This window comes from Ostrea edulis, chromosome 10 (genome assembly GCF_947568905.1).
Source record: "Ostrea edulis chromosome 10, xbOstEdul1.1, whole genome shotgun sequence".
NCBI classification, from domain to species: Eukaryota; Metazoa; Mollusca; class Bivalvia; order Ostreida; family Ostreidae; genus Ostrea; species Ostrea edulis.
The window spans coordinates 27,669,683-27,685,510 of NC_079173.1; the positions used below are offsets into that span (position 1 = coordinate 27,669,683).

General features: G+C 42.0%; 1 protein-coding gene across 8 annotated transcripts in view; it reads right to left on the minus strand.

Moving 5' to 3' along the window:
- The window catches only part of LOC125665654 (RNA-binding protein 45-like), a 22,713-nt gene extending 16,140 nt beyond the window's left edge, over positions 1-6,573 (minus strand). For 5 of the 8 annotated variants that reach the window (XM_056152365.1, XM_048898421.2, XM_048898420.2 and 2 more), the window contains exons 1-4: positions 5,764-6,573; positions 2,716-2,813; positions 2,156-2,281; positions 1,317-1,443 (exon numbers count right to left, since the gene is read on the minus strand). In XM_056152365.1, coding sequence (XP_056008340.1) covers positions 1,317-1,443; positions 2,156-2,281; positions 2,716-2,813; positions 5,764-5,950 — 538 coding nt within the window. In that variant the 5' untranslated portion in view covers positions 5,951-6,573. The remainder of the gene's footprint in view (positions 1-1,316; positions 1,444-2,155; positions 2,282-2,715; positions 2,814-5,763) is intronic. The other 3 variants (XM_048898409.2, XM_048898410.2, XM_048898408.2) reach the window with 1 other exon arrangement.
- Positions 6,574-15,828: the final 9,255 nt, after the last annotated feature.

Consider the following 15,828-nt stretch of genomic DNA (forward strand, 5'->3'; position numbering starts at 1 on the left):
AAGGGTTCCTTTCCCCTTTTGACAAAAAACTAGTTATTTCCCCTTTCAATGGCGATAAAAAAAGTCTTAAACTGGAGAAATACCCTATACATATGATTGTACATGAATTTTTAACACAAATCCTGTATATATGATATATATTTTAAGTAATTTTCTCTTTATAAAAAATGGTCCTCTGGGTATCCGGGTTAGAATAGACCTGTCCTAAGTACTCCTTGCTTGTCGTAAGAGGCGACTAAATGGGACGGTCCTTCGGATGAGACTGCAAAAACCGAGATTCTGTGTCACAGCAGGTGTGGCACGATAAAGATCCCTCCCTGCTATAAGTGCCGAGCATAGGCCTAAAGTTTGCAGCCCTTCACCGGCAATGGCGATGTCTCCATGAGTGAAATATTCTCGAGAGGGACGTAAAACAATATTCAATCGATCAATCTTTATAAAGTCCCACAAGGTAATTAATGATCGATGATCAGTCATTTATATATGAACTGAGACACTGTAATTTGAGATGGGTTGCCCCTAAACCCTTTCACCTGGGAGCTCATCCCTGTTTCTCAAAAATTTCTCATTAAATATGAAACGAGAAGTAGCATCTTAAAGGGACATGGACACGATTTGAGCTAAACATTTTCAAATTTTATTTTTTGATTTTAAATGTTTAGAATGATTAACTAAGGTATTACTAATGATCAGCAAAAATTTGAATGTCAGTAGTCAAGGTACATGGGAGATACATCTAGGTCACAAGTCCTTGTTATGTAAACAAGGCTCGTGCCATGTTTTTGTTTACATAGTAAAATAAACTAGTAAAAGTTTTGTTTAAAGCAGATTTTTTAAAATTTATAAGTGAATTCTTAACACAATTAAATATTTCCTAGTGTTTGGCACTTCTCATTTTGTTTTAAACATGCTATTTTCTATCAATCTAATGTAAACAAAAACATGGCACGAGCCTGGTTTACATAACAAAGAATTGCGAGTGCTGTATCCCATTTATAACTCAACAACTAATATCCAAATTTTGGTTGACTATTAGAAATACTTTAGTTAAGCATTGTAGACAATAAAAATGGAAAAATAAAATTTGAATTTTTTTTTTTTTGGCTAAAATTGTGTCCATGCCCCTTTAAAGCTGGATAAACCCGGGAACATTCTGTTTGTAAACCTGACTTTAAATGAATATTAATCATATCTATATCAGACAAAAATTTAACGATTAAAAAAAAGATAAAATGGATTAATGGTGGAATTTTCTTACAAGTGACAATGTAATGTAGTTTTGCTCTGCCATAAACAATGCTCAACTAGAAACTTACAAGGGTCACAATTCTCGAAAGCTAGGGCCGCATGGTATGGTCGGTGAAAACGGATGTATCCGAAGCCCTTCCTTTCTCCTGAGTGTTTGTCAGACACCACCATCGCCGAGTCAATGTCACCATATTTCTAAAAATAGACATTGTTCATCTCAAAGCGGCAACAAAATCTCACCTCTTAGTCTATGTTAATACATATGTACCACATTTGACAATTTACTATCTGTATTTGCACCTACCATAAGTTACAATTTATACTGTATAGTCAGTTACAAGACATTTATTTCTTATGAGAGTGGAATTCTAGACCCACAAATATCAGTTCATACATCTGTATCATTTAAACATAGGACACTTGGCGCATTTCTTTTTTAGAATCATCTACTAGCCAAGATATTCATTGATGAAAATCCCTCCTGCATTCCTGTTGTAAGTGTGAGACCTAAATCTATATTAATATCACTGACGACGAAAGCAAATTTTGACAATATCAATTTAACTGACGACCAAAACAGATTTAGACAATACCCATTTTACTGATGACCAAAACAGATTTAGACCATATCAATTTCACTAACGACCAAAACAGGTTTAAACAAGATACCATTAAAATAGCTAGGATAGAATCTAATGTCATACACAACAATGTTCCAGACACACAAAAGGACACGAGTAACAGCACACTGTATATTTCTGGGCACTGCGTTGTAAGGAGATACCAAATATTTGACAAGCTTCACCTCCTCAAAGTATCACCTTTAATCAATGTTTTATTTTTAATTCAATTCTGTCTTCTTTAAATCATTGTACTATTATTTGTTATTCGATTCTGCCATCCTTACTTCGAACTCCTTTCGGAGATCCTCTTTGCTGTAGGATTTGGGACAGATGACGAACAAGCGGAGATTTTTCTCGTCCTCCCGGGGATCCCGCACAGCCCCCTCTCTCTTGCTGCTGGCTATGATAACCTGCAAATAACAGGATTCCATTTACGACAAGCTTGATAAACAAAAAGCAGTCTGCACTCCAAACAAAACATAAAAATAATTTCTGAATTAAATTTTGTAATTCTAATTTCATACATATAAATATGCCTCCTAATTTACAGTGTAGCTGCATTAAATTAACACACTACTCGAAAGAGATATCACTTTACTCAAATACAAAGTTAAACAAAATAGAGTTTTCATGAGGGCAAGTAGTTCTAATTCCCCCAATATCAGGTGGTTTCTTACCTTGAGAGGTTTTGGGTAACCAGGTGGGTTCTTACCTTGAGGGATTTTGTATGACCGGATGAATTCTTCCCTCGAGAGGTTTAGAGTGACCAGGTGGGTTCTTACCTTGAAAGATTTTGGGTGACCGGATGGGTTCTTACCTTGAGAGGTGAAGGGTGGGTTCTTACCTTGAGAGGTTTTGGGTGACCAGGCAGGGTTTTCATGTTCATTTCCTCCAAAGCAAGAGCTGCTTCTGAAGCCTTTGAGTACTTGATATAAACCACACCTAAACAGGAAAGACAGAATCATTTCTCTATCACAAGGATGAACGACATTACTATATACATAACATAGAAATATCACAAAGCCGATTAAGTATACTGGACTTCTTTAGCTATAGATAATATGATGCAAGATCATAAATGTTTATATCCTGGCTTCATCCTCTGTTTTAATGTTTACTTTGTGCATTTATGGAAAATATTTGGGCAACAGTTTGAATAACGTGCTGCTCTTTGAACAAGATTGCTATGGGTAGCCATGTCCTCCACCGCTACAAAAAAAAAATTGAAGCACAAAAGTACCATAACTCCTGTAACATTTGTAGAATCAAAATTGTGGTGGAATATGATCAATTACGTATTGTAACTATCAATCCTGCAAAACCCATACAGCGCAGGGCTTGAAGCTAACTTTTTTTGTCACCAGTCCAGCTGGACTGATGGGGTATAATTTCAACCAGTCCGTAGAAAAATTTACCAGTCCAACAGAGTTTTCCGGAAATTTTTAAACATATTTCGTTAATGTTATCAAAATGAAATTTAACTCAATATGCCTCAGACAATATTGTAACACTGAAATGTGGGATTTATATCTATGAATCAGAGTTGTCTGATATCTACAGATTGAAGCATGCCAAATCTGTGTATAAAATTTCATAAGTATATTTTCCAAAATGTATCAATGCTTTAGAAAATTAACCAGTCCCATCGGACTGACTAAAACAAATGTCAGTCAGTCCGCCAGACTTTTAACCAGTCACAGACTGACGGGCATATGTTAATTTTGAGCCCTGCAGCGCTCTCTGAAGAGTTGTATTCACAAAGTGTTCCAATAGTGGTGCATGTACAAATTCAAAAAAATCCCATAACCCCTGTAAAACTTGTTGAATTAAAATGGCTGCACAATATGATCAACTAGATATTGTGACCAACAATCCTACAAAATTTGCACAAAATCCAAACAGCAGTCTCTGAGGTGTTGTGTCCACAAAGTGTTCTTATAGTGTGTAACATATAAATTCAACAAAGTCCCATAACTCATGTAAAATTTGTTGAATTAAAATGGCGAAGCAATCAATGAAAAGGATCTCTTCTTGGTGGAATCAATTTTACATAATGATTTCAATCCCTGATTTGTCAAAACAACTCACAGATAATTGTACACCTGCTTTGATAACTTATCTGTAACATACAGGACCATCGGCATTGTTTACGTAGATCCAAGCTTGTGTTGCAAACTGGAAATTACACAGGGTCATAAAAGATAATCAGATTACAGATTGAAAAAATCTGGTGTAACCCGACAAAATTGGGTGAGTAGGCAACTATGGATAAAATTCAAATTTTATAGGTCATGTTCAAAATTCTGGGCCAGGGATCGCCCTATGGACAGGCGCATTTCAAGAACTCTGTAATCAGAGAGCGATAATATAATCGCTGAAACCAGTTTGAGATGTTATATCGAGCAAAGCTCGAACGGGCAAAAGAACCATTCCCAAAGCCAGGCTCTAAAGGTAACGTAGGTAAAAGAAAAATTGAGAAAATCAGCAAAGGAGTAGAGATAATCTCTACATACATTCACTGAAAATTTTGTGATCCATATGGGCGCTGCCATATTGTTTTGTTCGTTAGTTGTTTCTATGGTTATTCGTATTTTAATTTGGAATTCCCAAAATACAAGCCTGGCGTGCAATTTATATTTTCAAACACTTAGTTTGTTAAAAATGAATGGGATAATTATTACTGTTACAGTTTTTAGCCAATCATCAAATAAGAAAAGAGTAATACAACTAAATAGATGAACGAGTTTACAAGTTTCTTTAAATGAAAATATATGATATATTTACGCTTATGTTTTTACCACTTTGAATTTGTTGGTTAGTTTTGTTTAGTTTTAACTGTCTTTTAAATTGCAAACGGGATGTATTGTTGTTTATAATTGTTTGATTTGAAAGAGAGGAAAGTCGAGGCTAAATGTGACATCACAATGCACATGGTTTACGTCAACTGCCATAACATTCCCTGCATTAAAATGAATAGGTGGGTCCTTTATCTATCCTCATATGTCCCCCTTTCATATTTAGATGTTACTGGGCATTTAGCGCAAGGGGAACTGATTTCATAAATAAAATACATTTTTAGATGAATTATGATTTCCTGTACTTAACGGAATTATGATTATCACTTGGGACACGCCAATGATCATTTCATGCTTCGCTCGGTCCAACAATCACACCGTATACATATTAACAGGTTGGGAACACTTCCCCTATAGCGAGATGTTCTCGCTAAAACACGATTATCCCTCTCTAGCGAGAATAAATATATCCCGTACAACCGAGAAAAACACCCGTGGAATAAATCTCTTCGTGTTTCACGTGAAAAGAAGAAAAAGTGCTAAAATGTGTGATACTTCTGCAAATATATTAATCAAAACAAAAACACTCACAATGTGTATTGGATTTCAGACTGCTTCCCTCTTACGCAGCAACTTTGACATGCAATTTCATGATTATGTTGTCAATTTCATAGAAACAATTCGCATCATGTTGAGCGCGTGTCACACTTATTCAGCGTTGCACGGGATTTGACATTATTTTCAATAAAGACGCCAAAACACCTGTTTGTGGTAATGTTTATTTCTCGCTAAACAGGGATAATCGCGTTTTAGCGAGAATATCTCGCTATAGGGGAAGTGTTACCAACCTGATTAAGTGTACTTTCTTGTAGAATAGTAGTATGTAATAAATAAGAAATAAACGTTACTGATACAGCGTTTCTAAATGGGTCATTCTTTCCATATATCAGTTAACCTTTAAATTTATGCATATGCCAAACAGACTATTCCATTTCCCTTTTTAAATTCTATTTCACACAATGATATCCTAAAAAGCCTGGAAATGAACGTGCATTATGATTCATAATATGAATGCAGAAAACGAAAATAGAACCGACCCTTGTCCTCATTGGTTTTGCGATCTTTCACTATCCATATGTCTTCTACCGTGCCATATTTTTCAAACGCCTCTTTAAATGATTCTTCTGTTATTCCTTTGCCGCACAAAATGAATAATCGACTGTTCGGAGGTTTAACATCCTCTTGTAAATCTCTGTGTCTTTTGTCATGCGGTCTGAACGCCATTTTTTTTTTTTAGTAAAGGAAGATAGTAAGTCGAGCATGAAATGGTAAGCGGTAAATGTAGTACGTCCGAAACCCGAAAATCGCGGATAACGATTTTTTTTCTTGATGCAGATTTCTCTCTTAATGCTCCATGTAATAACACACAATTTGCACAGTGTACTGTTTGTAACCTAGGTATATAAAAAATATTAACTTTTTCTGAGAATTCTTCTACAAAAGTACCAAAACCAGAGTTTTCACCTTCCAAAAAGCGGTAAATCTAGTGGGTCGGTGTAATGACCTGATAAGTGTAATGTCCTGATTGACTAGGTGGGCAATAATTCTATCTACACTAAAGCATTATTTTGCATCAAAATGCATATATTTTTAAAAAATTAGTATTTTATGAAAGGAAAACTTATATTTAATTAGATAAAATCTTAAAATATCTATTTTTAAAATATGCTTTAGTGTAGATAGAATTATTGTCCATCAGGTCAATCAGGACATTACACTTATCAGGTCATTACACCGACCCGTTATTTTCCAACGTCCATGCCGAAAGTATTCCTCACATCGCGTATTTTTAGGTTATGACTAGATGGTATCCCTCAAAAGCAGGTGACCCACGAGTTACTTGCCCCTGATCATAGATAGAAAGATAAGTCGTACGTCGAATAATTTCGTAAAGAAATGTGTTTACGATAAAGAAGGCAAAGAAAATTGTTGGGATTTTTTTTACTAATTAAGATTACTAATTAAACCCTAATTAGCTGAACTATTAAAAATGTAAGAAATAAATAAAGCAATGAACGCAATATGGAGAGAAATACGATTTGATAGAAAGTATACAGAGTATTATTTAATTAACATAATTAATCAAACCCTAATTCTCTCAGATGTTAAAAACAGTAAGAAATTTGATATAAAAAACTGTAAGGGGCGAGATCAACAGATTGATTTCGGATAAAAATCTAAATTCAAATAGTTAGGGGGAGGAGGGGGGGGGGGGGTATTAAAACTTCTGTAAGTTTCTCTCATCCGACATCGATTACACATTAGTCGAAAAAGGAGAAAGACAAGTGACTGTTAAAACTACATGACGATATTACATTTTAATGAACATTTGATAGTTTTAATCTACACTTTCATTTGTGAATAAACAGAAGATAGGGTATACAGAGTTATTTATACTCGTTTGTTCTTACTTGTTAATCGATTATAGTTTAAACACTCATCATATCTAGTTTAGGGGGTCGTTGTGGGGGCGGATAGGGGGGGGGGGCGTAAAAACTATGTGAATTTAGTTTTTTTGTCAGACATTGAACTTTCGATCTCACCCCTAGGAAGTAGATAAAACAGCGAATGCAACATGGAAAAAAATAATATTTAATAAGAAGTCTTATTAAAAGCAAAACTGATGATATCTAGCGGTGGTCAAAGTAACATATCTTTAGAAATTATTTTTGAAAGTACAGAAGGGTATTTTTGATCAAAAGTTAATCATAGAAATTATTTTAATTACCCCCCCCCCCCCCTCATTCAGTACACAAAATCAACTCAAAACTTTCATTCAACATTATAACTCACTAAAAAGACCATTCCTCAAAACCTGCTTTTGGATATCGAGTTAATTATTAAGACCAAACTAACTCAAGATCCAGGGCGATATAAACACCTACTTTTGAGGGATACCAGATAAGCTTTGCCACCCAGCGAGGCCGATGCTAGCCCTGCCTTTCAGGGATACCAAGTTACTTAATAAGGCTCAACTAGCCCAGGTTCCCGGGAGATCTAAACACCTACTTTTGAGGGATACCAGATAAGCTTTGCCACCCAGCGAGCCCTATGCTAGACCTGCCTTTCAGGGATACCGAGTTAATTATCAAGGCTCAACTAGCCCGGGTTCCCGGGCCTTAAAGTCACCTACTTTTGAGAGATACCAGATAAGCTTTACCACCCAGCGAGCCCTATGCTAGACCTGCCTTTCAGGGATACCGAGTTAATTATCAAGGCTCAACTAGCCCGGGTAACCAGGCCTTAAAGTCACCTACTTTTGAGGGATACCAGATAAGCTTTACCACCCAGCGAGACCTATGCTAGACCTGCCTTTCAGGGATACCAAGTAAATTATCAAGGCTCAACTAGCCCGGGTAACCGGGCGATCTAAACACCTACTTTTGAGGGATACCAGATAAGCTTTACCACCCAGCGAGCCCTATGCTAGACCTGCCTTTCAGGGATACCGAGTTAATTATCAAGGCTCAACTAGCCCGGGTAACCGGACGATCTAAACACTTACTTTTGAGGGATACCAGATAAGCTTTACCACCCAGCGAGATCTATGCTAGACCTGCCTTTCAGGGATACCAAGTTAATTATCAAGGCTCAACTAGCCCGGGTAACCGGGCCCTAAAGTCACCTACTTTTGAGGGATACCAGATAAGCTTTACCATCCAGCGAGCCCTATGCTAGACCTGCCTTTCAGGGATACCAAGTTAATTATCAAGGCTCAACTAGCCCGGGTAACCGGGCGATCTAAACACCTACTTTTGAGGGATACCAGATAAGCTTAACCACCCTGCGAGCCCTATGGTAGACCTGCCTTTCAAGGATACCAAGTTAATTATCAAGGCTCAACTAGCCCGGGTTCCTGGGCCCTAAAATCACCTACTTTTGAGGGATACCAGATAAGCTTTACCACCCTGCGAGCCCTATGCTAGACCTGCCTTTCAGGGATACCGAGTTAATTATCAAGGCTCAACTAGCCCGGGTAACCGGACGATCTAAACACCTACTTTTGAGGGATACCAGATAAGCTTTACCACCCAGCGAGACCTATGCTAGACCTGTGTTTCAGGGATACCAAGTTTATTAATAGGTCTCAACTAGCCCGGGTTCCCGGGCGATCTAAACACCTACTTTTGAGGGATACCAGATAAGCTTTACCACTCAGCGAGCCCTATCCCAGACCTGCCTTTCAGGGATACTAAGTTCATTAATAGGGCTCAACTCGCCCGGGTTCCCGGGCGATCTAAACACCTACTTTTGAGGGCTACCAGATAAGCTTTACCACCCTGCGAGCCCTATGCTAGACCTGCCTTTCAGGGATACCGAGTTAATTATCAAGGCTCAACTAGCCCGGGTAACCAGGCCTTAAAATCACCTACTTTTGAGGGATACCAGATAAGCTTTACCACCCAGCGAGACCTATGCTAGACCTGCCTTTCAGGGATACCAAGTAAATTATCAAGGCTCAACTAGCCCGGGTAACCGGGCGATCTAAACACCTACTTTTGAGGGATACCAGATAAGCTTTACCACCCTGCGAGCCCTATGCTAGACCTGCCTTTCAGGGATACCGAGTTAATTATCAAGGCTCAACTAGCCCGGGTAACCGGACGATCTAAACACTTACTTTTGAGGGATACCAGATAAGCTTTACCACCCAGCGAGACCTATGCTAGACCTGCCTTTCAGGGATACCGAGTTAATTATCAAGGCTCAACTAGCCCGGGTAAACGGGCCCTAAAGTCACCTACTTTTGAGGGATACCAGATAAGCTTTACCATCCAGCGAGCCCTATGCTAAACCTGCCTTTCAGGGATACCGAGTTAATTATCAAGGCTCAACTAGCCCGGGTAACCGGGCGATCTAATCACCTACTTTTGAGGGATACCAGATAAGCTTTACCACCCTGCGAGCCCTATGCTAGACCTGCCTTTCAAGGATACCAAGTTAATTATCAAGGCTCAACTAGCCCGGGTTCCTGGGCCCTAAAATCACCTACTTTTGAGGGATACCAGATAAGCTTTACCACCCAGCGAGCCCTATGCTAGACCTGCCTTTCAGGGATACCGAGTTAATTATCAAGGCTCAACTAGCCCGGGTAACCGGGCGATCTAAACACTTACTTTTGAGGGATACCAGATAAGCTTTACCACCCTGCGAGCCCTATGCTAGACCTGCCTTTCAGGGATACCGAGTTAATTATCAAGGCTCAACTAGCCCGGGTTCCGGGGCCCTAAAGTCACCTACTTTTGAGGGATACCAGATAAGCTTTACCATCAAGCGAGCCCTATGCTAGACCTGCCTTTCAGGGATACCAAGTTAATTATCAAGGCTCAACTAGCCCGGGTAACCGGGCGATCTAAACACCTACTTTTGAGGGATACCAGATAAGCTTTACCACCCTGCGAGCCCTATGCTAGACCTGACTTTCAAGGATACCAAGTTAATTATCAAGGCTCAACTAGCCCGGGTTCCTGGGCCCTAAAATCACCTACTTTTGAGGGATACCAGATAAGCTTTACCACCCTGCGAGCCCTATGCTAGACCTGCCTTACAGGGATTCCGAGTTAATTATCAAGACTTAACTAGCCCGGGTAACCGGGCGATCAAAACACCTACTTTTGAAGGATACCAGATAAGCTTTACCACCCTGCGAGCCCTATGCTAGACCTGCCTTTCAAGGATACCAAGTTAATTATCAAGGCTCAACTAGCCCGGGTTCCTGGGCCCTAAAATCACCTACTTTTGAGGGATACCAGATAAGCTTTACCACCCTGCGAGCCCTATGCTAGACCTGCCTTTCAGGGATACCGAGTTAATTATCAAGGCTCAACTAGCCCGGGTAACCGGGCGATCCAAACACCTACTTTTGAGGGATACCAGATAAGCTTTACCACCCAGCGAGCCCTATGCTAGACCTGCCTTTCAGGGATACCGAGTTAATTATCAAGGCTCAACTAGCCCGGGTAACCGGACGATCTAAACACTTACTTTTGAGGGATACCAGATAAGCTTTACCACCCAGCGAGATCTATGCTAGACCTGCCTTTCAGGGATACCAAGTTAATTATCAAGGCTCAACTAGCCCGGGTAACCGGGCCCTAAAGTCACCTACTTTTGAGGGATACCAGATAAGCTTTACCATCCAGCGAGCCCTATGCTAGACCTGCCTTTCAGGGATACCAAGTTAATTATCAAGGCTCAACTAGCCCGGGTAACCGGGCGATCTAAACACCTACTTTTGAGGGATACCAGATAAGCTTTACCACCCTGCGAGCCCTATGGTAGACCTGCCTTTCAAGGATACCAAGTTAATTATCAAGGCTCAACTAGCCCGGGTTCCTGGGCCCTAAAATCACCTACTTTTGAGGGATACCAGATAAGCTTTACCACCCTGCGAGCCCTATGCTAGACCTGCCTTTCAGGGATACCGAGTTAATTATCAAGGCTCAACTAGCCCGGGTAACCGGACGATCTAAACACCTACTTTTGAGGGATACCAGATAAGCTTTACCACCCAGCGAGACCTATGCTAGACCTGTCTTTCAGGGATACCAAGTTTATTAATAGGTCTCAACTAGCCCGGGTTCCCGGGCGATCTAAACACCTACTTTTGAGGGATACCAGATAAGCTTTACCACTCAGCGAGCCCTATCCCAGACCTGCCTTTCAGGGATACTAAGTTCATTAATAGGGCTCAACTCGCCCGGGTTCCCGGGCGATCTAAACACCTACTTTTGAGGGCTACCAGATAAGCTTTACCACCCTGCGAGCCCTATGCTAGACCTGCCTTTCAGGGATACCGAGTTAATTATCAAGGCTCAACTAGCCCGGGTAACCAGGCCTTAAAATCACCTACTTTTGAGGGATACCAGATAAGCTTTACCACCCAGCGAGACCTATGCTAGACCTGCCTTTCAGGGATACCAAGTAAATTATCAAGGCTCAACTAGCCCGGGTAACCGGGCGATCTAAACACCTACTTTTGAGGGATACCAGATAAGCTTTACCACCCTGCGAGCCCTATGCTAGACCTGCCTTTCAGGGATACCGAGTTAATTATCAAGGCTCAACTAGCCCGGGTAACCGGACGATCTAAACACTTACTTTTGAGGGATACCAGATAAGCTTTACCACCCAGCGAGACCTATGCTAGACCTGCCTTTCAGGGATACCGAGTTAATTATCAAGGCTCAACTAGCCCGGGTAAACGGGCCCTAAAGTCACCTACTTTTGAGGGATACCAGATAAGCTTTACCATCCAGCGAGCCCTATGCTAGACCTGCCTTTCAGGGATACCAAGTTAATTATCAAGGCTCAACTAGCCCGGGTAAACGGGCGATCTAATCACCTACTTTTGAGGGATACCAGATAAGCTTTACCACCCTGCGAGCCCTATGCTAGACCTGACTTTCAAGGATACCAAGTTAATTATCAAGGCTCAACTAGCCCGGGTTCCTGGGCCCTAAAATCACCTACTTTTGAGGGATACCAGATAAGCTTTACCACCCAGCGAGCCCTATGCTAGACCTGCCTTTCAGGGATACCGAGTTAATTATCAAGGCTCAACTAGCCCGGGTAACCGGGCGATCTAAACACTTACTTTTGAGGGATACCAGATAAGCTTTACCACCCTGCGAGCCCTATGCTAGACCTGCCTTTCAGGGATACCGAGTTAATTATCAAGGCTCAACTAGCCCGGGTTCCGGGGCCCTAAAGTCACCTACTTTTGAGGGATACCAGATAAGCTTTACCATCAAGCGAGCCCTATGCTAGACCTGCCTTTCAGGGATACCAAGTTAATTATCAAGTCTCAACTAGCCCGGGTAACCGGGCGATCTAAACACCTACTTTTGAGGGATACCAGATAAGCTTTACCACCCTGCGAGCCCTATGCTAGACCTGACTTTCAAGGATACCAAGTTAATTATCAAGGCTCAACTAGCCCGGGTTCCTGGGCCCTAAAATCACCTACTTTTGAGGGATACCAGATAAGCTTTACCACCCTGCGAGCCCTATGCTAGACCTGCCTTACAGGGATTCCGAGTTAATTATCAAGACTTAACTAGCCCGGGTAACCGGGCGATCAAAACACCTACTTTTGAAGGATACCAGATAAGCTTTACCACCCTGCGAGCCCTATGCTAGACCTGCCTTTCAAGGATACCAAGTTAATTATCAAGGCTCAACTAGCCCGGGTTCCTGGGCCCTAAATTCACCTACTTTTGAGGGATACCAGATAAGCTTTACCACCCTGCGAGCCCTATGCTAGACCTGCCTTTCAGGGATACCGAGTTAATTATCAAGGCTCAACTAGCCCGGGTAACCGGACGATCTAAACACCTACTTTTGAGGGATACCAGATAAGCTTTACCACCCAGCGAGACCTATGCTAGACCTGTCTTTCAGGGATACCAAGTTTATTAATAGGTCTCAACTAGCCCGGGTTCCCGGGCGATCTAAACACCTACTTTTGAGGGATACCAGATAAGCTTTACCACTCAGCGAGACCTATCCCAGACCTGCCTTTCAGGGATACTAAGTTCAATAATAGGGCTCAACTCGCCCGGGTTCCCGGGCGATCTAAACACCTACTTTTGAGGGATACCAGATAAGCTTTACCACCCTGCGAGCCCTATGCTAGACCTGCCTTTCAAGGATACCAAGTTAATTATCAAGGCTCAACTAGCCCGGGTTCCTGGGCCCTAAAATTACCTACTTTTGAGGGATACCAGATAAGCTTTACCACCCAGCGAGCCCTATGCTAGACCTGCCTTTCAGGGATACCGAGTTAATTATCAAGGCTCAACTAGCCCGGGTAACCAGGCCTTAAAGTCACCTACTTTTGAGGGATACCAGATAAGCTTTACCACCCAGCGAGACCTATGCTAGACCTGCCTTTCAGGGATACCAAGTAAATTATCAAGGCTCAACTAGCCCGGGTAACCGGGCGATCTAAACACCTACTTTTGAGGGATACCAGATAAGCTTTACCACCCTGCGAGCCCTATGCTAGACCTGCCTTTCAGGGATACCGAGTTAATTATCAAGGCTCAACTAGCCCGGGTAACCGGACGATCTAAACACTTACTTTTGAGGGATACCAGATAAGCTTTACCACCCAGCGAGACCTATGCTAGACCTGCCTTTCAGGGATACCGAGTTAATTATCAAGGCTCAACTAGCCCGGGTAAACGGGCCCTAAAGTCACCTACTTTTGAGGGATACCAGATAAGCTTTACCATCCAGCGAGCCCTATGCTAGACCTGCCTTTCAGGGATACCAAGTTAATTATCAAGGCTCAACTAGCCCGGGTAACCGGGCGATCTAATCACCTACTTTTGAGGGATACCAGATAAGCTTTACCACCCTGCGAGCCCTATGCTAGACCTGCCTTTCAAGGATACCAAGTTAATTATCAAGGCTCAACTAGCCCGGGTTCCTGGGCCCTAAAATCACCTACTTTTGAGGGATACCAGATAAGCTTTACCACCCAGCGAGCCCTATGCTAGACCTGCCTTTCAGGGATACCAAGTTAATTATCAAGGCTCAACTAGCCCGGGTAACCGGGCGATCTAAACACCTACTTTTGAGGGATACCAGATAAGCTTTACCACCCTGCGAGCCCTATGCTAGACCTGCCTTTCAGGGATACTGAGTTAATTATCAAGGCTCAACTAGCCCAGGTAACCGGACGATCTAAACACCTACTTTTGAGGGATACCAGATAAGCTTTACCACCAAGCGAGACCTATGCTAGACCTGCCTTTCAGGGATACCGAGTTAATTATCAAGGCTCAACTAGCCCGGGTTCCCGGGCCCTAAAGTCACCTACTTTTGAGGGATACCAGATAAGCTTTACCATCAAGCGAGCCCTATGCTAGACCTGCCTTTCAGGGATACCAAGTTAATTATCAAGGCTCAACTAGCCCGGGTAACCGGGCGATCTAAACACCTACTTTTGAGGGATACCAGATAAGCTTTACCACCCTGCGAGCCCTATGCTAGACCTGCCTTTCAAGGATACCAAGTTAATTATCAAGGCTCAACTAGCCCGGGTTCCTTGGCCCTAAAATCACCTACTTTTGAGGGATACCAGATAAGCTTTACCACCCAGCGAGCCCTATGCTAGACCTGCCTTACAGGGATTCCGAGTTAATTATCAAGACTTAACTAGCCCGGGTAACCGGGCGATCAAAACACCTACTTTTGAAGGATACCAGATAAGCTTTACCACCCTGCGAGCCCTATGCTAGACCTGCCTTTCAAGGATACCAAGTTAATTATCAAGGCTCAACTAGCCCGGGTTCCTGGGCCCTAAAATCACCTACTTTTGAGGGATACCAGATAAGCTTTACCACCCTGCGAGCCCTATGCTAGACCTGCCTTTCAGGGATACCAAGTTAATTATCAAGGCTCAAATAGCCCGGGTAACCGGGCGATCTAAACACTTACTTTTGAGGGATACCAGATAAGCTTTACCACCCAGCGAGCCCTATGCTAAACCTGCCTTTCAGGGATACCGAGTTAATTATCAAGGCTCAATTAGCCCGGGTAACCGGGCACTAAAGTCACCTACTTTTGAGGGATACCAGATAAGCTTTACCATCCAGCGAGCCCTATGCTAGACCTGCCTTTCAAGGATACCAAGTTAATTATCAAGGCTCAAATAGCCCGGGTTCCTGGGCCCTAACATCACCTACTTTTGAAGGATACCAGATAAGCTTTACCACCCTGCGAGCCCTATGCTAGACCTGCCTTTCAGGGATACCGAGTTAATTATCAAGGCTCAACTAGCCCGGGTTCCCGGGCCCTAAAGTCACCTACTTTTGAGGGATACCAGATAAGCTTTACCACCCAGCGAGACCTATGCTAGACCTGCCTTTCAGGGATACCGAGTTAATTATCAAGGCTCAACTAGCCCGGGTAACCGGGCGATCTAAACACCTACTTTTGAGGGATACCAGATAAGCTTTACCACCCTGCGAGCCCTATGCTAGACCTGCCTTTCAGGGATACCGAGTTAATTATCAAGGCTCAACTAGCCCGGGTAACCGGACGATCTAAACACTTATTTTTGAGGGATACCAGATAAGCTTTACCACCCA